The sequence below is a fragment of the Malaya genurostris genome, chromosome 3 (assembly GCF_030247185.1).
Source record: "Malaya genurostris strain Urasoe2022 chromosome 3, Malgen_1.1, whole genome shotgun sequence".
Classification (NCBI taxonomy): Eukaryota; Metazoa; Arthropoda; class Insecta; order Diptera; family Culicidae; genus Malaya; species Malaya genurostris.
Window position 1 is genome coordinate 687,964 of NC_080572.1, and position 23,089 is coordinate 711,052.

The 23,089-nt window shown below is 38.7% G+C and overlaps 1 protein-coding gene across 3 annotated transcripts in view; it reads right to left on the bottom strand.

The window, feature by feature from the left end:
• Nucleotides 1–22,883, bottom strand: part of LOC131434437 (roundabout homolog 1-like) — a 38,387-nt gene extending 15,504 nt beyond the window's left edge. Inside the window, exons 1-6 of one of the 3 annotated variants that reach the window (XM_058601152.1) lie at nucleotides 22,705–22,883; nucleotides 21,844–22,105; nucleotides 4,450–4,636; nucleotides 2,708–4,394; nucleotides 2,511–2,652; nucleotides 2,403–2,454 (exon numbers count right to left, since the gene is read on the bottom strand). In XM_058601152.1, the coding sequence (XP_058457135.1) occupies nucleotides 2,403–2,454; nucleotides 2,511–2,652; nucleotides 2,708–4,394; nucleotides 4,450–4,636; nucleotides 21,844–21,922 (2,147 nt within the window). In that variant the 5' untranslated portion in view covers nucleotides 21,923–22,105; nucleotides 22,705–22,883. Of the gene's footprint in view, nucleotides 1–2,402; nucleotides 2,455–2,510; nucleotides 2,653–2,707; nucleotides 4,395–4,449; nucleotides 4,637–21,843; nucleotides 22,293–22,704 lie in introns of all 3 variants that reach the window. The other 2 variants (XM_058601151.1, XM_058601150.1) reach the window with 2 other exon arrangements.
• Nucleotides 22,884–23,089: the final 206 nt, after the last annotated feature.

Here is a 23,089-nt window from a genome sequence, read left to right on the forward strand (position 1 = left end):
TTTGGTTTTGACTTTTTTTGTTTAACACGGGGATCTTTTTTTGAAGATGAAATTTTAGGTGTCTTTTTTGGTAATTTGGAGGAAGACTTCTTTCTCTTAACTGACCCTTGGGTAGTGATAAACGAATTACCTTCACTATTTTCGTCAGAGTCAGAGTCCTCTGGTTCCTCTAGATTTGAAAACCCGTTTTCGGTTTCCAAAGGGGGGACATCAATGACCGTTTTAAGCATTTCTGCATATGTGCGCTTAGACCGTGCTTTTAAAGAAAGCTTAATTTTGTCTTTGTGCACTTTAAATGCAGTGCATACTGAAATATCATCATGAGGACTATTCCCACAATAAATACATTTTTCAATTTCCTTGTTGCAATCATTATCTTTATGAGGCCCTTCACACTTAATACATTTTGGTTTATTACTACAGTAAGTAGCTGTGTGGCCGAATTTTTTGCAGTTCGTACAATTCATTACATTTGGAACAAAAAGCCGAACAGGGAGGCGAATTTTATCGACATAGACATGGGACGGCAACGCAGACCCGGCAAATGTCACTCGAAATGAGTCTGATGGGCGATAAACTTTCTTTCCCTCTTCATGAACTACTGAGTACAGTTGTTTGCACTCCAGTATTTTCACACCCTCAAGCATAGAGTTCTTGAAACGACCAACACCATGCTTGAGTAAATCATCTACCGAAAGACTCGCTTCGGTAACAACACCGTCAATTTCGACATCTTTGGAGGGTATGTAAACTTTATACTCTTTATTGAAATGTTCCGAAGAGACAATATCATTCGCGTGTTTCAAATTATTTACCACAACACGAATTTTATCGTTATTTACTTTTATGATCTCTTTGATTAAAGAGTATCGTGATGTCAAACCTTTATTAATTTGAAAAATGTTTAATGGCTTTGATATACGTCTAAAAAAGACTATCCAAGGCCCAGAAGAGCTCTCCTGATATTTTTTCGTTCGTGGGGGTATCGGATTCATGCTAGGATTTACGTCCATGGATTCATCCATCACATTAAAATTTTTAATCAAACTTTAAATAAAAAATGAAACCGACACTACACAGTACTCAATCAAAAGGAAAAGAAAAAACTTCTACCTTGAAATTGTTGTCTATCTCCGTTGCACTGCCGTGTAGGTTCTCGTTGCTCTAGATGTTCTTGTTGGCTGCTGATTGTTGGATGTGATGCTACTGCTACCTGACATCCAGCACCACACGATTTCCGATTCTCTTTTGTCTTCGCCAGCTGTAACCAGCGCAGGTCACCGGTGTATACCTGCGTGTTGTATGGCAGTGGAAAGACCGAGTTGTCTTGTCTCCTTCTTCCTTGTGCTCCGCACCGATATGTTTCTGCACCGAAGTGCCTTCGCACCGGTGTGCCTTTGCACTCTCCTGCTTCTATGTGCCTTTGCACTCTTCCTCTTCGATGTGCCTTTGCACTCTCCTGCTCAGCACTTGTGGCTGTATATTGCGGCCTGGGTAGAGTTTGGGAAACGCCCTTTGTTGTTTCCTTCACCAGCTTGGCCCAGCACTAGGGCTCTCTTATGCAGCACGACTATACGTTTTAACGGCTGCTGCCAACAGGTTTCTACCTGTAGTTCAACCGTTGTCGTATTTAACGCGTGTAAACCAACCAGCGTTATTAAACTGTACGCTTCTATACACAACCTTCTCGGTTGAACGGCTATTACTGAATGACACGGTTTTGATCGTTGCTTCATACCTCGCTTTGCTATCAATAGCAGTTCGGCTTCGATCGGTATAGGGATGCTTCGCGTTATGCATGAAACAGTCGGGTGGGTAATGTCGGAAACATGACTGACACGCTGCCTTCGAACTTCGTAAATTTTTGAACACATGATCTTTATTGAATGAAAAAAATTTTAAATACATTAACTTAACAGGAAGGGAGACGGTTCTGCAACTGTATGCAAGTTCGAACGCAAGTGCCTAAGAACGATTACTGGACTGCACAAAGCGCCATGCGAATTGCTACTTGGTGATTACTTTGCCAAACAGTTGAATTTATTTCACACGTTGAAATCTCTACATGGAAGGATTTTTTTAATGTTTAAAACATCTCCCGAGTAGGAAAGAAACGAAACGTCCACTGTGCCAAAGCTTTGTTGAGCACAATAAGGGCAATGGCTCCTGTAGCCATTCAGTCAACGGCACAGAAGATGCAACTGAGAGCTTCTGTTTTTGTGACTTTTTACGACATGAAACAGCAAACGTACAATATTCCCATTGAATGTTCAACGGTCGAAGAAGTTATTTTTAATAATCTTATCTTGTCAAATCTAGTTCTGCGTCTGTTACAGTGCGTTTATCGTTAAACCTATCTTTGAAATTTTAGAGATTATACTTGAGCATGAATGCCAAATTACCTGACAATGTTCTGCGGATCCATGTGCAATGGCGTAGGCGAACTATAAGGACCTGAAATAAGATGGATAGTGTACTTAATGTTTTTTTTTTCACTATTTATCACAGACCTATTCCACCGGCTGTTAGGCTGGCCACCTTTGCCACGTACATCGCCCCTGGTGTCAAGCTATTAATCACCACCGATTGTGTCGTGGAGTTTAGAACCATTTGTCCTAGCACCTTGTTCGTGACGTTTGATTTTATTTGAATCTACAGATCGATCAGTTATTACTTAAGTAGAAAAATCATTACAATAGACACGCACCTTATAACCGGTCAATTCTCCGTTGAGTAGATGAACTGGTGGTGGAGACCAGCGGACAAATGCAGCCGTCGTGTTAATGACCCCAACTCGAACGTCGGTTGGTGCCGCGGATGGAGCTCCATCTAGCGTTTTCCCCCGTCGGATATTCGAAACCGATCCGGATAGTCCCTCAGGGATACTGGCGAAAATTTCGTACTCCGTGAATGGGCGCAGATCGTTCAGGGTATATTCCTTCAGATTGCTTGTCGTGACTTGGCTTTCGAAGGTAGAATTGTACAGGAAGTTGACCATCGGTTCGCTGGCAATGCGATAATACATTCTAAGCGGCATCTTCGTTGCGCTATCTGTTACATCCCACGATATACCAATCGAACTAGCGGAGATGGTGAACACGTTGTTTAACACGATAAACTGTTCGCTAACCCATCGACTTTGATCGTAGGTGTGAATTTGCTCCTTTCGAGCTTCCAGCGTTTCGTCCTTGTCCAAGACTTTAATGAATATTTTTTTTACAATGCTGCCAGCTTCGTTGATGGCCGCGCATGCATACCATCCTTCATCTGCTTTACTGATAGCTTTCAACGTTAATCCACCATTATCTTCGAACAGAACAATACTATTACTTACTAAGGAAGGGATTGTGCTCGAAATCGCTTCAAGCTCTATGCTACTTTCGACAGATTCTCGTTTGTTTCGAATCAGCTGAGTTCGGGAAGCATGTGGCAGCTGGAAAAGTTGTTTCTCCGAAACCGGCTCTATCTTAATTGACCAATTTCCGATTGTTTCCGGTGCAAATGACCGTACGTGATTCTCCGTTGCTCTCAGAGGAACACTGCGCTTGGATTTTTCCGTTGGTTTTTGAGTTGTCGGCGCTTGACTGGGCGATTTGCTAGAGTTATTGTTCACGTGCAGCTTATCAATTCGATCCCAGTATACTCGCACCGTTGGTCGACCCTTCGCCCGACACGGTAAGGTAACTCCCTCCCCTTCCCTAATCACAACGTCAACAGGTGCTTCCATAAATGTCGGTGCCTCGTATACGTACAAATAAACGGAAATTGTCACATTCCCACCTTCATTGTGCCCCTCGCAGATATATTTTCCCTCGTCATCCTGTCGAGCATCTTCTATCCTCAACGTATTGTCTAACAATTTACGAGATCTTCCTTCGGGCAGACGACCGCTTTCTTTTCGCCAGGTTACCACTGGTTTTGGATCTCCGGCCAGTTCGCATGGAAGATCGAATCCCTCCCCTTCCAACACTTCTGTGTCATGGGGACTTTTAACAATGGTTGGTGGAGCTAACACTTTCAAATACGCCGGTGGTGTAGTTTTCGTTCCGGCCATGCTTTGGGCCGAACATTCATACTTTCCAGTGTCGTTGGGTTGAATCTCGGAAATCATCAAACTACCGGAGTCTACCATGGAAAGCCGTTTTCCACTGATGTCCAACAATTTACCGTCTTTTATCCACAGTACCGATGGCTCCGGAATTCCGCGTGGTGGTGTACAATTTAGAATCACCGGACCACCAACCAGCGCAACGGTATCCTTTGGCATCGCTCGAAAATCGTCTTTCAGCATGGCGATCTGCAGTGTCGCATTCCTACTGGACGCCACTCCGGCCGAATTCTGCGCCTCGCAGTGATATACTCCGGCATCCTGCTCTCGTTTGTTCTGCATTACTCTGAAACGTCAAACAGAGACATTAGACTGTCGAAAAAAATGCTCCGAGAACATACTTAAGGAAGAACAGTGATCCCTCGGGAAGAATAACACGCCGATCGGATGGCCCAAGAGGTGTTCCATTGTGGTACCAGGTGATTTCCGGTGGCGGTCGTCCGGCCGCTTTACAGTTCAATGTCAAGGGTTCCTCTTTGGCCGCAACGGCATCTGCCGGGTGTTCCAAAATTCGTGGTCGCAGTTGAGCTGGAATTGTCGTAAATCAACTATGTTAGTCATTCAGTAAAAACCATTCAAGCGAAGAGGTTGTGTTTCGATTGTACTGGCTCGTGAGTTAACGGCTGCTACCGAGACAATTCTAAGCTTCAGGTAGTTAAACTGCCCATAGCAAACGCAATATTCGGGGCGTTTCCCGACTGGAAAGCTAGCAACGAAGGCCATCCCGTTCATACGCACAGAGGTGTAGAGACACAGAGGTGCGAGAGCATAGAAGTGACGAGTCACAGAGGTGCCATCGCATAAAGGTGCGAAGACGAAGGGGTGCAAAGGCACAGAGGTGCTAAAGCAACCCAGTGCTGATCTACCAGGTACCAGAATTTGTACGCTGCGTAGGATCAAAAGAGACGGCATATATCGCGAGGTGCTACACTGCAAGCATCGCATTTGATCGCCACCAAGAGCAAAAGCACTGTACCTGGGGTCAGGTACAGCAAGTGCAGTGGTGTTCACAACGACGGCAGAGCAACTGAGATAGCAGTAAACGACAGAAGACTGCCAATTGGAAACAGCAAAAGACTGCCAATTGGAAATCGTTGGAAGAGCTTCACGTCGTTCTTCACGATAAAGGAACAGAGACATCAGCTACAAGGTAGATTTAATTTAATTTATTTTTTATTTCTTATATCTGAAATTTTACTAAACATAAGTTTTTATTTTGGTATTATTAATTTACAAAATAAATTTAATGTAATGGATGATCTCATGGAAGATCATCCGAATCCGATTCCGGATACTAGTAAAAGTTTAAATACTCCGAGGGCTAAACATTATCCACAGGGTACCACTGGGCCATGGATAGTCTATCTTCGAAAAAAAGAAAAGATTTTAAACTTGATGCAAATTACAAAGGATTTGACATCACATTTCTCTGAAGTTAAAGAAATCTGTAAGGTTAATAGAGATAAAATTCGAGTTGTAGTTAACGACTTGAAACAGGCAAACGATATTGTAACCTGTAAATTATTTGCTATTGAATATCGAGTTTACATTCCATCGAAGGAGGTAGAAATTGACGGTGTTGTGACTGAAGCAAGTCTGACAGCAGATGATTTACTTAAAAATGGAGTTGGCCGTTTTAAAAACTCCATGCTTGAGGGAGTTAAGATACTCGAGTGCAAACAATTGTACTCAGCATCTATTGTCGATGGAAAAAAGTCTTATCGTCCCTCAGATTCGTTTCGCGTAACATTTGCCGGATCTGCATTGCCTAGCCATGTCTATATCGATAAAATTCGTCTTCCTGTTCGGCTTTTCGTACCGCATGTTATGAATTGCACGAACTGTAAAAAATTCGGACATACAGCTACTTACTGTAGTAATAAGTCCAAATGTATCAAATGTCAAGGGCCTCATAAGGATAATCTTTGCGATAAAGATGTTGAAAAATGTGTTTATTGTGGGGAAAGCCCTCATGATGATCTTTCAGTGTGCGCTGCATTTAAGCTGCGTAAAGACAAAATGAAGCTTTCTTTAAAAGCACGGTCTAAGCGCACATATGCAGAAATGCTCAAAACGGTCATACATGTCTCCCCTTTGGAAACCGAAAACGGTTTTTCAAATCTTGCGGAGCCAGAGGAATCTGACTCTGACGGAAATAGTGAAGATACCTCGTTTGTCACTCCTCAAGGGTCTGTTAAGAGGAGATTAACAAACCACAAAATACCAAAAAAGACACCTAAAATTATACCTTCAAAAAAAGATCCCCGTGTTAAAGCTAAAAAGCCAAATTTAAAACCAAAAACTGTGCCTCCTGGTTTGTCAAATTCACAAACCAATCCAGGAACTAGCTCAAGAAAAGACAATAATCCAGTGGGCTCCATTTCACATTCACCAACAGGATTACTGAAATTTTCGGAAATTGTAGAATGGATTTTCGCTGCATTCAATATTTCTGAACCTCTAAAGACCATCATAACAGCATTCCTTCCAATAGCTAGAACTTTTTTGAAACAGTTATCAGCTCAATGGCCAGCTCTTTCAGGTTTTGTATCATTTGATGGATAATTTATCATCCGCCGCAAATGATTCAATCACTGTCCTGCAGTGGAATTGTCGAAGCATCATGCCAAAACTTGATTCATTTAAAGTTTTGTTGCATAGTCAAAAATGTGATGTATTTGCTTTGTGCGAAACATGGCTTACATCAAACATAGCCTTAAATTTTAATGACTTTAACATTATACGTCTCGACAGAGACTCCCCGTATGGTGGAGTGCTTTTAGGAATTAAGAAATGTTATTCCTTTTATAGATTAAACATTCCTTCGACTTCTAGTATAGAAGTTGTTGCTTGTCAAATAAACATTAAAGGAAAGGACATTTGCATTGCTTCGGTATATATTCCTCCAAGAGCTCAAGTTGGACAACGACAGCTTAATGAAATTGTCGAAGCCCTTCCTGCTCCACGTTTGATTTTAGGAGATTTCAATTCGCACGGAATGATGTGGGGTTCCGTTTACAATGATAGCAGATCATCTCTAATATATAATATTTGCGACAATTTTAGCATGACGGTACTAAATATGGGTAGCATGACACGGATCCCAAGACCTCCTGCACGTCCAAGTGCATTAGATTTATCTCTTTGTTCGACTTCAATTCGACTAGATTGCACCTGGAAAGTATTTCCTGATTTACATGGTAGCGATCATTTACCAATCATCATCTCAATTAGCAGTAACAAAGGCATTGCTAATTCAGTTAATATTCCATATGATTTGACAAAAAATATTGACTGGATTAAATACCAAAGTAATATTTCAAGTGTCTTAACTTCAATGGAAGAGCTTCCCCCACTTGAAGAATATGACTTCCTCGTTTGTTCGATTCTGGAGGCCGCAGAACAAGCCCAAACCAAACGATTTCTTGGTCCATCGTCTAACAGAAGACCTCCAAATCCTTGGTGGGACAAAGAGTGCTCAGATGCTAAACACGCGAAACAAAATGCTTTCAAGACGTTTTTAAAACGAGGAGGAGGAACTCCTCAGAATTTTGAAAAATTCTTGGTTTTAGAAACCAAGTACAAGAACATACTTCGGGTTAAGAAATGCAGCTATTGGAGACATTTTGTGGAAGGTTTGTCAAGAGAAACCTCAATGAGCACTCTTTGGAATACGGCCAGACGAATGAGGAATCGTAACGTAGGAAATGAGAGTGAGGAGTACTCGAATCGATGGATATTTGATTTTGCGAGGAAAGTTTGTCCAGATTCCGTTCCTACGCATAGCATTGTTAGGGAGTCTTCTTCAAATGATGATTCCATTGATAGCCCCTTTTCAATGATGGAATTTTCCATAGCACTCATGTCTTGTAACAATAACGCTCCTGGATTGGACAGAATTAAATTCAACTTGGTGAAGAATCTGCCCGACCTCGCAAAAAGACGTTTGTTGGAATTGTTCATCAAGTTTCTTGAGCAAAATATTGTTCCACCTGACTGGAGACAAGTGAAAGTTATCGCCATTCAAAAGCCGGGGAAACCAGCTTCCAATCACAACTCATATAGACCCATTGCGATGTTGTCCTGCATCAGAAAATTGTTCGAAAAAATTATTCTACGACGTCTCGACACTTGGGTCGAGACGAACGGTTTGTTGTCAGATACTCAGTTTGGCTTCCGTAGAAATAAAGGGACGAATGATTGCCTTGCACTACTTTCGTCTGACATCCAAATTGCCTTCGCTCAAAAGCAACAAATGGCATCTGTATTTTTAGACATTAAAGGAGCATTTGATTCAGTTTCCATTGATGTTCTTTCAGACAAGCTCCACCAACATGGACTCCCAGCGGTTATAAATAATTATTTGCACAACCTTTTGTCAGAGAAACGCATGCATTTTTCACATGGCGATTTGGCAACAATCAGAATTAGCTACATGGGTCTCCCGCAAGGCTCATGCCTCAGTCCGCTCCTCTATAATTTTTACGTGAATGACATTGACAGCTGTCTAGTAACCCCATGTACACTAAGACAATTGGCAGATGATGGCGTGGTTTCAGTTACTGGATCCAAAGCTATTGATCTGCAAAAACCATTGCAAGATACCTTAGATAAATTGTCCGTTTGGGCTGTTCATCTTGGTATCGAATTCTCTGCGGAGAAAACAGAGCTGGTCGTCTTTTCAAAAAAGCATGATCCCGCGCAGCTTCAGCTTCATATGATGGGAAGAATGATCCAACAGGTTTTGACTTTCAAATACCCCGAGGTGTGGTTTGATTCCAAATGCACAGTGGGAAGGACATACCTAATCTGATGACAAAATACCAACAAAGAGCAAATTTTCTTCGAACAATAACAGGATCTTGGTGGGGTGCTCATCCGGAAGATCTAATAAAATTGTATCAGACAACGATACTTTCAGTGATGGAATATGGATGCGTTTGTTTTCGTTCCGCTGCAAATTCTCATATTATCAAACTTGAGCGAATTCAGTACCGTTGTTTGCGAATTGCTTTAGGCTGCATGCATTCGACACATACAATGAGTCTTGAAGTTCTGGCGGGAGTTCTTCCATTAAAAGATCGATTTTGGGAGCTTTCATCACGCCTGCTAATAAGATGTGATGTGCTGAATCCCATGGTAATTAATAATTTCGAACGACTAGTCGAGCTTCGATCTCAAACAAAATTCATGACAGTATATTTTAACCATATGTCACAGGAAATCAACCCTTCAAGATATATTCCTATCCGTGTCAGCCTCCTAAATGTACCTGACTCAACTTTATTTTTCGACACATCCATGCAGCGCGAAGTGCGTGGAATCCCGGACCACCTACGCTCTATGGAAATCCCAAAAATATTTTCAAGTAAGTTCAGGCATATTAACTCTGAGAAAATGTTTTACACGGACGGATCGCGAATGGAAGAAGCGACAGGGTTTGGTATGTTCAACAATAATGTTTCGGCCTCATTCAAGCTTCAAGAACCTGCATCTGTTTATATAGCAGAGTTAGCAGCAGTTCATTATAGCTTGAATGTAATCGTCACATTATCTCCAAACCATTATTTCCTCTTCACAGATAGTCTGAGTGCAATTGAAGCCATTCGCTCAAACGCTGCTGGCAAAAATGAACCGTTTTTCTTGGGTAAAATAAAACAGTGTCTGAACGACATATTGAATAATAATTATCTAATCACAATAGTTTGGGTTCCGGCTCATTGCTCCATTCCAGGCAATGAAAGAGCCGATATTTTAGCCAAACGTGGTGCTATTGAGGGTGAAATTTATGAGAGACCGATTGCTTTCAACGAATTCTATAGCGCGTCTCGCCAAAGAACACTTGCCAGCTGGCAAGCTTCTTGGGATAAAGATGATCTGGGTCGGTGGATGCACTCAATTATTCCTAAAATATCGACAAAGGCATGGTTCAGGGGACTGGATGTGAGTAGAGATTTCATTCGTGTGATGTCCAGACTCATGTCCAATCACTACACGTTAGATGCACATCTCCTTCGAATTGGACTTTCCGAGACTAATCATTGTGCTTGCGGCGAAGGTTACCGCGATATTGACCATGTTGTTTGGACATGCGTGGAGTTTCGTGATGTCAGATCTCAACTAATAAATTCCTTGCGTACCCAAGGTAGACTATCCAATGTCCCAGTTCGCGACATTCTTGCTTGTCGTGACCTTCCATACATGAAACTTCTTTATCATTTCATTAAATCCATTGGAGTTCCAATTTAAATTTTATTTTATGTTAAACTGTTTTCTCTTCCATGAGTTCAACCAATAGCCAACTATAGGATATTGAATATAAGTGGTGAACTGATACAAACAATCCTGAAATAGTTATAAGATCATGTACAAAATAAATGTATTTTATTTAATGTAATTTAAAATAGCAACTCGCTTGATAAAAACAGTGTTTAGATTAACTAATGAGTACCAACATACTAATATGATATTCGAAATGTATTAGGTTTAAACTACTATGTATTGTGGATGCCACGGCGAAGAAAAACTTATGTATATTGCCTATGAAATAAACGTATTTATGAAAAAAAAAAAAAACTATGTTAGTTCAAGTTTTAAATAAATATTTGAATAGCAAATGATTAGATTTTTATGATTGAATACGTGAAAAGTCTCGTACTGTACAAAAAACAAGTCGACTATTATTCGTATCGATGAATGTCAGTCGAGCTTTTCGTTGAACAAATTCAAATCTCGTAATCTCGATGACGATTAATTACCGTATCACCCGGCGAACGACCGAAAAGATTAAAACCAGGTATTGCCATTCCCTAAATTTAGATTGAAATCACTAGAATCGATCAAACATGTACGGGATGCTCTGATCGAAATATATATAAACGAGTTTAGAGTAAGTCGATCGCATTTTGGACAGCCTTTCTGGGTCGTTTATAAATCTTGCATTCAAGTACGGCATGTTTTCCTAATCTGAGAAGCGAAAGTAATTCTTATGAACATTCATATTCATATTTCCAAGGAACAATATTTCAGAAAAAATAAAGAGCGAAATGAGCGATTCTTTTATTATAGTGACACGAAAACTCGATGCAATTGCATCTATTTCCATCTTATCCTTCGAGTCAATGTATTGAACAGAGATGACATATCTTACATTAACTATAAGCATGTCCAGTGGAATAACAGTAATGGTAAAATACTTCATAATCATCTCTCAGCTGGTTCTTTCACAGTTCTTCATCCCAGTAATCCGACATGTTTCTCTTCCGTGAAAAATCCTTCTACAACTGATCTGGTTCTAACAGATCAAAGTCACATTTGTAGTGAACCGATTACGCATGCTGACTTAGCCTCAGATCATCTTCCTGTAACATTCAGACTTTCCAACGAAGCTTTAATTAATCCAATTAGTTCTATTTTCAACTATCATAGAGCTAATTGGTTGGATTACAGATCTCGCATTAAAAATCATGTGGATCATGAAACTATTTTAGAAAATTCTGCGGACATCGACACAACAATTGATAATTTGAATCATTACATTATCGAAGCTAGAAATCTTTCAGTTCCCAAAGCTCAAACTAAATTAAATTCTCCTATCATCGATGACAATCTTCAACTGCTCATTCGATTGAAGAATGTTCGTCGACGACAATATCAACGTTCTCGTGGTCCTGCTATGAAAAACATAGTTAAGGATTTACAAAAAGAAATTAAACATAGATTTACTCTTTTGCGAAATGAAAATTTCGCTAAAGAAGTTGAACAAATTAAACCATATTCTAAACCTTTCTGGAAACTTTCTAAGGTTCTTAAGAAACCTCGGAAACCAATTCCCGCTCTCAAGGAAGGAAATCAAATACTTCTTACAAATGACGAAAAAGCTCAAAAACTTGCTCAGCGTTTCGAGAGTGTCCACAATTTTAATTTGAACGTTGTGGGTCCTATTGAAAATGAAGTCTCACTGAAATACGATCATATTTCAACTCAAGTGTTATTACCAAATAAAATTATTGAGCCGAATTTTGATGAAATTAAGTCAATCATTAGGAAACTTAAAAACATGAAGGCTCTTATTCTTATTAAAAATCTTCCCGATGTTGCCTTGAGACTCTTGGATAAGATTTTCAACAAGTGTTTTTCATTAGCTTGCTTCCCAAAAAGATGGAAAAACGCTACAGTAATTTCCATCCTCAAACCTGATAAAAACCCAGCAGAAACATCAGGTTATCGACCAATTAGTTTACTTTCTTCTATCAGTAAACTTTTTGAAAACAATATCTTGTCGAGAATGATTTTTTCGCTCCAATCTTTTTATAATATTTTCACTTCTGATCTTCCAAATCAGTCGTCTACAAAGAAGTTTAAATATTTTCAGTGATTATCTGTCAAAATTAAAAATTGCAGCAAAAACGTAATTAATTATCTTTCGTCATAAGCCAAGAGCTTCTTTTCTTAAACTAAACAATAATCACATTCTCAAATTGAATGGCTTGGAATTGACGTGGTCTGATCAAGCTAAATACTTAGATTTAACGTATGACAAAAAACTCACTTTCAGGGATCACTTTGAAGGAATCCAGTCAAAGTGTAATAAATATATTAAATGTTTATACCCTCTTATAAACAGAAATTCTACGCTCTGTCTAAAAAACAAATTGTTAATTTATAAACAAATTTTCCGCCCAACCATGCTTTATGCAGTACCAATTTGGCCAAGTTGTTGTTCCATCAGGAAGAAAACGCTTCAAATGATTCAGAATAGAATTCTGAAAATGATCTTGGAGCGTCCTCCCTGGTTTAGTACAAATGAGTTACGCAGACTCACAAATATAGAACCATTAGATGTAATGTCACATAATATTATAAGCAAATTCCGACAAAAATCGATGCAATCTTCAATTGAATAGATTCGCTCTCTGTATTGGTTAGTAAGTTAGTATATACAAAACAAGTAGGTTTAGAATTTTACCTACACAGAAATCACAGAATTGCGGAAGCAAATGATGTCTTCATGGTACTAACCAAATCATGTATATAATAGGGCTGAAAAGTCACCACTTGTGGCTGAACACCCAATTTAAATTTTAATAATTTAATTTTAACTCATATTCCAATCGAATAAAAATATCAATTTAAATAAAAAAATTAAGAAATAAATTTCATCTACTGCAAAAATTATTTGTGAATTTACAAGAATAATCAGAATCAATTTTTAAATTCATTGGCATTCTGAAAAATTTACCACCCCCACCACGGAGAAAAAGCTATTGATCCTTAGCATGATCCAATTCATCCCATTCATTTTTACTGTCAAGTGCTAATGATCTGGGAAAGTATTTGCAGCTGCGAGTAAAAAAAAAACTCAGGTTGTGGATTGTTACTTGGATAACGTGTTGGACTTCTTAAAAAGGTACATCACTGGAACACATACGACGATCTGTCGACTATTTATCAATACTGCCAGGAAGTAGTTAGGTCAGCTGTGCGCAAAACTTTCAGTGGTGTCTCATTCTTGTGTGCATCGAGTATTTTTTTTTTTCAAACTAATCTATTATCTGAGTTATAAATCGATTACTCGATTAATTATTCGATTATTATTATGGGATTTTTCGAATTATTCGATTAACTCAATAATAGAATATTGATATCAAACTAATCGATTAAATTAAATGAGTAACATTCAGTTATTTTTTAGGTTCTCTATTTTTTCGATGAAAGCAGTAAAGCAGGATTTAAATTCATTGGCATTCTGAAAAATTTGGTTGGTGGTTATAACTATAACTGGGTCACAAAGTGGTGATGTTAAATATAATTGAATTGCTTATTTTTGTTTCAATTATTGAGGTTTTAACCTTAAGGTCATTCATCTGAGCTTTCTGACCCTATGTGCGGGTTTAGGGATCGAACTCAGATAGGCTGCGTGAAAGGTATCGACTAACCCATCACTCCGTCCTCCAGATTGGGTTAGGTGTATGTTAATTCAGGAATATTTTTGTGTTTAAAATTCAACGGGACTTGAATGAACGAGTTTTCAAATTAATATAATAAAAATAAATTTCATTCCTGTAACGTTTGGTTATACGACCAAAAACCGAGTCAAATAATATCGGTTTCTGGTCGCTATTAGAAATCTCCAAGAAACACGAACGATCGATCTAGCTGTGACCTGACTGGTTTTAACTTTTCCACGTTGTTAAAAGCGTAATTTTCTTTCAGCCAAAGCTCAGGTACCAAATTAAAGTAATAATAATAGTTTCGAATGATTGTTGAGGATCTTGCCTGCCAACAACGATTTAAATTTTATCGATGAACCATGAACGTAAGTTCTCGATATTTGATACCAAGGACAGGCCATTCTACACACGAATAACAAATCGATACCAACATGTGATTACGATAGGACAATGCGAATATTACAAAACATATTTCACATTTCTCGACTCTACAACTTTTATGTACACAATAATCGATACGATTTCGTAATTGAAAAACCATCCTACGAAATTGTATATAATAAGCTTAAATTTAATTCTTAACATACGGATATTGAGCAATAAATTTTGTAACTTTCGAAAGGGCCTATCGTTCGATATGCCCTAATCACGTGTTGGTACTAAAAACAGCACAGATGGAAACATGTGGGCATACTACCAACTGTAAAAGATGTGCTTCAATTTCAGTTCTCCCTCGTGATCAATATTTGCAGTAGAAGTGTTTTTTTTAGAACACATTTAGTACAGCACTAGAATCCGAGAGACCACAGCCGAGAAAAAGCAGTATGTGTCAGAAAGGAACCTAAACAGCTAGTCACTGCTGCTAGACTAGCTCGTGTAGCGACATGCGGTTCGATGAAGAGGCAACATTAGCCAAAGGGTCTCAATTCTTTACTCGAATGGAACCGAAAAGAAACGATGTGAGCCAAATCCGTGCGGCGAATGATACACACCATACATCATAGATGGTGGCATTATTTTCGGCAGTGCAATGTACATAATGCATGAATATCACCCACTTCACTTTCTTTTCTCGATGCTCTACGCGCAGTTTGTTAGGTTTGTTAGCTGACTATCAGCGTCATTCCTTGGTATTCTTCCTGGTGCTGTTCGGATGCATGACTTTGCGGTGTCTGGTTTGGTCTGGCAGGGCACAAGTGCCTTTGATCGCATGCTTGCGTATAACAAATTGCTTCTGATGTTGTGTGTTTATGATATGATGAGGAAATTTCAATATTATGAATATAAGTGCTTCATCTAGTCTTGGTTCTTTTAACGAAGATAGTTCATAATGCTGTGTAGCTACGGTTAAGACAAATTGAGGCAAGTTGAGAAAAAATGTTCGACTAAATAGTAAGACATTTCATAACCATAGATTTTCCGAAGGGAGGTAGGTCAAGGCTTATGGTGATTTCATGAAATTCTGTCGATTTATAGAATTTCCATGCAACCTGGATACTCATTTTGTTGTATTCACTCCGTTAGTTTATCATTAATTTATTGTTAATTCTCAATCTTCGATCAATAAGTTAGAATCTCTAGCATAAGCATTCTCAAAAATTAAACAAATGGTAGAATAGATCAATTAACTTGAATTCCTGGATTGTACTCGACGAACATAAAAAAATCATTAATAGACTTTCATCTGGATCCGACGTTCGGTTCCACAATAGTAATGTGATATACACCAGAAGCAAATGAAAATAATGTCACGCACTTTTATTTATTTATTTATTTATTTGATCTTCGAAAATTTACATCGCACAGACAGTTAATTAAACAATCGGCAACATACATTAAGAGGGTTGTTTTGTCCATATTATGTGCGATGATTAGGCAGCTGAAACAGTTCCATACGCCGGGTCCGTCTCAACGGGGCACGAAATTGTAGTTTTCTTAGTAATTCCGCACTCTCGATATTATTACCAACAATGTCGAAGATTAGAAGACGTTGCAAGGTTTTCCTTCTGCTCTCTAATATTGGAAGATGGATAAGTCGACAGCGATCCTCATAGGAGGGGAGGTGAACGGGATCGGACCAAGGCAGCAGACGTAGAACGTAACGTATGAAACTTTTTTGCACGCTTTCGATTCTGCTAATATGTACGCTGTGGTACGGTGCCCAGACTGGAGCAGCATATTCCGAATTGCTGCGAACAATTGAACAGTACAATGTTCTTAGACTGTATACATCTTCGAAAGCCTGAGTATTTCGACGAATGAAACCAAGCATTGAAAAGGCCTTAGCAGTGGTCAGTGCTACGTGTTCTGAAAATTTTAGCTTGTGGTCTAATAATACACCAAGATCCTTTATAACAGCGACTCTTTCAATGCTTAGTGATGAAATTTTGTAGTCGAAAGTAGTGGAGCCACGTAAACGAGAGAAAGATATTACGTTGCATTTGCGTACGTTTACTTCTATTCCGTTGATTTTGCACCAGTCAACAAGTGCATCGATGTCGGATTGAAGTGCGTTGCAGTCCAATAATGAATTTATACAGCGAAAGAACTTCAGGTCATCCGCGAACAATAGCTTGGGAGATTTTATAGCTCTGCAGAGGTCGTTGATGAACAATACAAAAAGCAGTGGACCCAAATGGCTTCCTTGGGGAACACCTGATGATATTGCAAACGAAGAAGATTGTATGTTACCAATGCGTACAAAAGCACTGCGTCCAGTCAAGTATGTCCTAATCCATTGTGTCAGCTACTCCGGAAAGCCAAGTCTGCTTAATTTTTCAACAGCAAGTCGATGAGGAACATTGTCGAATGCCTTGGACAGGTCATCGTAAATTGCGTCCACTTGTTTTTTGCGCTCCATTTGATCGATTAAATCAGATTTGTTATAGTAAAACGTTTCCTCATGAAACCATGCTGTTCATCTGCGATGATGTGATGCACAGTCTCATATAAAGCATCGTGTAGCATGCTCTCTAGCAATTTAGGTAAGCAACTAAGAATCGAAATGGATCGATAGTTATCTACGTCATGAATGCTGCCACTCTTATGTATTGGAATTACGGTTGAATATTACAGGGTCCGGCACTCGAAGTGTAACCAACTTCAGACCTTCGAGCCTGGCGTCAAGGTAAATGCGACATATTATCGGGAAAGTATTCTGGAGGTTGCTTTGAAGCCGTGTGCAGACAAACATTTCGGTGGCAGACCATGGACGTTTCAGCAGGACTCGGCACCGTCTCACAAAGCTCGAGTGAACCAAGAATGGCTGAAAAACAACGTTCCGAACTTCATCACGTCCACACAATGGCTCTCGAATTCACCAGATGCGAATCCAATGGATTATTCTCTTTGGGCCATTTTGGAGAGCAAAGTCCGAACTGAAAGATACACCAGTCTCGAGGCGCTAAAAAAAGTTATTGCCCGCGAGTGGGCCAAAATACCTGCAAGTCACATTCGGGCAGCTTGCGATTCGTTTTTTGACCGTCTCAAGGCCATAGTCAAGACAAAAGGTGGTCATATCGAGCAAAAGTGAATTGATTCTGAATTTTGTATTATTTTTACACATTTTGTACTTTGAATTAAGTAAAAGTAATTTTCCAAACTGAATTTATGGCCTTTTTAATTGGTTACACTTCGAGTGACCACCGTATAGAAACGGGAAATGCGAGTGCAGCTGCACAGTTTTTGATGAAAACAGGTGGTAAACCGTGCGGCCCTGAACCTTTCGAACCATCGATAGTTAACATCTTTCGGAGGATGTCTTGTTGGCTAAAAAATATGCGTGGAATAACATCCAGATGATAATTAGGCAAGCCGCTCAAGTACGATTCTGACAAGAGTGGTGAGTTATTACTTAGCACACTTTGAAAGAACGACGGGAACAGGTTCGCCGTGCCCAACGATGTTTCGGCTGGAATTCCTTTGTAACGAACGTTAATAGGAATGCCTTTAGATTTGTTACGGCTGGCGATGTAATTCCAAAAAGAAGTTGGGTTGTCTTTCACATTGCTCTCAATACGCTGCACATAATTCCGAAAACAAGTTGCGTTCAAAGAGTTGTACTGGCGTTCTAATTCTCGTGACTCTGCTTTATGCCATGTGGACTTGGTTTTGAAGTACCAATTCTTTGCCTTTCGCAAACGATTTCGTAGACGCTGCAGTTCGACGTTCCGCCAGGTCTGTTTGAATTTCTTCTGAAGAGAACGTTGTTTGATTGGTACGTTATTCTGAATAATTTCATACAGTTTGGTGTAAAAAGATGAGACAGCGTCATCAATTGTGTCAATATCTCTTGAACACAAGACGAGTGTGTATCATACAGGGCCACATCCGAATTAGGTGGAAGATAGACAGCGCAAATGAACAAAGAAAAGAGTCGAAGATGATGGAACCGATTGTCACCATCTTAGATTCAACTGGAAGATCTTAAGATGTCTTCTGGAAAATTTTCTGGCTACCAAGAGTTGAATCGATTCGAGGCTTCAGATTGTTTTCAAGGCTACCTGAATCACTAACAGTGTTTTTAAAGACTAATAGTTAGACAGTCTTTTCACGGCTATTTTTCAACCTTTCTCAAGATTCATTCAAATTAATCCATTTAGTAGTGTGATAATGCCTTTCTCTTGACATTCAAATACCCTGAAGTCTTTTTTTCTATGCGAGTTTACGTACCGCATAAAAAAAACATCATAACTCTGAAAATTTGCATAAAAATGTCGCATAAAAAAACCGCATAAAAAAGATCGCATAAAAAGACCTTAGTGTAGTCTCAATAAAATATGTACACGGAAAGACCGAAATCAGCATTTTGGCGAAAAAATTAGTTGATTTTCTGATTTCAGTTAGTTATTTTTTGAGACAACTAAAAAAATCTTACTTTTGCTGATTTAGATTTTCTAATTCTAGTTCCCCTAATAATAATAAAATATTTGTTGATATGGCTATTTTTTTAGTTGAATTCACCAATTAAACGTGCTGTCATTTCTTAGCTAAGGCACACTTCATATCCATTCAACTAATTTTTTAGTTGAATTAAAGAAATAAAACGTTGTTTTCAACCAACATAAATGGTTGAATTGGTTTCTGCAATTCGCAGCTATATGGCGCTCTGTCACCGAAAAAACGTTAGCACCGTAATGACTACTAGCCACTAGATGGCACACTTCTACCGAAAAAAATTTCAGTCGCGGTTATCTTTTCTATATTGGCAGGTATAAATACGATGTTGTATTGGAGAAAAAGACATAAGCGAAACATAAACTTCTTTTTGAAAATGTTACTTCTAAATCGCTGTTTTCTTCATTCGACTTCGCGAAATCGACTCTCTCACTGAAAACTTTGAGCACTCGGAAAACAAAAATTGAATACAAGTAATACACCGGACGGCGTAGCCCGGAATATTAGAAGATACAAAAAAACATCATTTGACGTGTACAATTAGAGTGCAACATTCGAAACTCACTTCACTGTTTCGCGTAAAAAAATTATTACCCACAATCGCTTCAAATGCGCTCAAATTCTGAATAAATACACTTTCCACTAACAGTTTACGTCATTTTCACATATCGGTTTAGAAATTTATATATGGATATATCGTAACACATGCGTAAAACGTGTAAACAATTTGCGAGCAGTTTCAACAAGACTGTTCCTTTTAGCTTTTTAATGGATTGTTTTGTTTGACACTTCTCATGAGTTTTTGACTAATAAACTTGTTAATAAAACCAATTTCATTTTTGTTTTTTTGTGCTGTCCTTCAGTAATGACGGTGATAGATAAATAGAAACAAATTTTCTGATTTTAATCACGAAATTAGTTGTCAATGAGAATTTCGTGTTGGATTGAAATATTGCTGGTTTGTGTCCAGAATATTCGCCAACTGAACACATTCTCTAAAAATAACAGTTTTTTTTTGCAAAGTAAATTCTCAATTTTAACTAATTTTATGGTTATTTTGGAAATTTTGTTGTTAAAATCAACTAATTCAAAAACAGTAATACGAATTAGGCGCAGAGCTAATTTCGGTCGTTCCGTGTACAAGATCATATCATCCATTGGTATTGTTAGCCTATCAAATAACCTAATAGTAGCTTTAAAACGCATACAAGACAACAATTTTGACGCATTGAAGATAGAACAATAAAAAATCCATTTTTTCGATTACGTCACTTGAACCGGAATTAGAAGTGACAGTCACTTGAACTTCAAACTTGAACAATGGCGCAATAGCAACTTTGAAAGGAACCTAAGCATGTTGAAATCGGTTCTACCATTGTGCGACTACAAACAAAACCTAGTGTTAATCCACCTAGTGTTATGATAATGCCTTGCAATAGTCTCATTCAAACATTTTTTGTTTATTAGGATAAATTCTAACACGAATTTGGGCAGCGCTTACGTCAATAAAAATTTGCTGAATTTATTCCAGTCCGACCTCCGGCACTGCTATAACAGGGAATTTCAAACCAACGATAAGAAAAACTGTAAAAAATCTTCTAAGTTGGAATCAAAACTGTTCCAATTTATAGATAATGTTAGTTGATTGGCATACGATTCTTGTATGGCTAACTGGTCGCTGGATTCCGAAAGCCCGGAAATAATGATCTCACAGAGCTCACTTCGAAATCTTATTGAATGCCTCACCGATTTCTGATTTTTTCTTTTAGATTCGACTTCCAGATCCGGAATTGTTGGGTAATGATTGGTGGAAAAAAACTTAAAAATTGTCATTTGTGCTTTAGCAGTTAGCGCGACCTGGCAGTCGTGAAGCAAAGCAAAGTCCTGGCATTACATTCCTTTTGTGGAATTTGGCCTTTCTGTTTCAACAGACTTCGCAGCCGATTCTTAGTGTACAGAATCATTGCATGGCTAGTACTATGGATCCTACTGACACTAAGAATCCTTCCAGATCGGGGCTCGAACATACGACAACTGGCTTGTAAGACCAGCGTCCTATGCATTGAACCGCCAACCCGGGAGCAGCCGTGAAGGTAATGCTATTTTAAAAACGCTTTGCATGTTTGCACCTAAAGAAACAAATCGGAATTATTTATGGTATGGATCTTGTACTTGAGGTATTGGAATTCGAAACTCGAGTCAATATTATTAGCTGAACTGATATTAGCTCGATAGAGTGCGAGAATATTAATTGAATTCAAATACTTCAAGTTTCCAAAGACTATTGCTATTGTTTCGCTCTTGGTTGTTTCGATTGAAGTACACAATTTTTAAATTTAAGATTTCCAAACCACGTCGAATAATTTAACTACTTGTGATGGCCATAATGAATTCTGCTGTAAAATTTATAATATTTTTAACAAGAGCACTATAAACGCTTGCAATACGAATGTCGACAATTGGTTCAGCATACCAAATGTTGTCAAACAGTAGTTTTTTAAACACAACGCAGTTTAATACGTTACTTTTGTTATAGCTCAACAGATATACTATACTGCATCAGACATTTTCAAATAACATTCCGGTCGCTGTCCGAAAGAGCCGGCCATCTCAATTTGGCTAATTGCACTCAGATAACTCATCCTTTGTTAGTCCCTACAATGGCCTCAGTGGACAAAACTTATGTCGCTATGTGTTATTTTTTGTTGTTGTCCTTTTGTCATATTATGTTATATCAAAGTATGTAGAAAGAATATCGATTTTCACCATGCGACTGAAGCTGTGACTTTCTGATTTTCATCTTGTCAGTCGAAATTTTTGAACAAAGTGAGATTTTTGTACACTATCCAATAATCTAACAAGGCTATATTAAAGTGTGTCATTTACCTGCAACTGGATTATATAAACCGCTAAAGATTATCGTGCTGAGCAGGACAGACACCAGCAAACTTGAACATTGATCCATATTTTTCCGATGATGCCTTAGTGCTGTGCTCCTTTGGGTGTCCTTTGACGTGTTGTTTTCTTTCTTACTTTTAATCACGCAATTTTTATGGTTATAAAATGCACGGATTTTTTTACGGTCTTTAGTTTTTTCTATATTTTGTTTTCATTTAGGATATGTAGGATACACTATTTTTGCATTCTTCTATTCTAGTTGCAAGGATGTAGTAAAGGAAACAACAAATAAACAATTGATTCTGATTCCGCTTTTCAATAAATCACATTTCTTTCATCTTCGGAACTTATCACTTCCAATTCCAACATAAGGAAATTGGGAAAAACTGATCGATAGAAACGCCCGGAAAGCAGTCACACAGAGCAAAAAAGGAATCCTGATGAGGAGGGGCCGTTAAGTAGAGAGAGAGAGAGAGGTTGATAGAGAGCGACTCAGGATAAATCCAGCGAACAGTTCGGTAGCAGCTTTGAAGGGGATAAATCCTTCTAGTCGTACATGCACAACAAATTAGATTTTCACTGTTGCCCCTTGAAAACTCATGCGTTTAACATGGGAAAACCCCAAATTAAAATTAGTACGCATTATTCTAACTATCATGTGAAAAGACACCCTAGTAATATGCTTTTCGTGTGCTGCTGCCGAATAACATTTTCTGTTTTCCTCACATGTACCCTGTACTCTATTTCCCTGTGCACTTCTTCGTGATGTCGTCCTATGCGACTGTATGTGATCAAAAAAATTTCTATCTCGAAATTTTTCTTATCCGAAAATATTCCAGTTTTACGCACTTTCGCAATCGAATTCACTCGCGTCAACCCGTTCAGGTTGTGGCGCACTTGAAGCCACTTCTAATGACCACTTTGTGGTAACAATTGAGGATGGAAAAGTGAAAAATCATCTTTTGAAAAAAACACTCCCAGAACAACATGAACACTCTTTTTCGTAGTCAAAATTATTCTACGAATAGAACGAAACATCACAGCCGTGGAGGGTTGCCCCTTTTGATTGTGTTAGTGTGATTCGTATGCTGACGAGAAACGGCGCAGCATACTATAGGTAAAGACACAGCAGTCATGGCCTGCTGTACAGACAGCGAAGGGTGGGTGGGTTTGTGTTCGTGCAATGAATTTAGTATGATGTTCGCCTTATGCTTGACAGTTGTTCTTTCTCCAC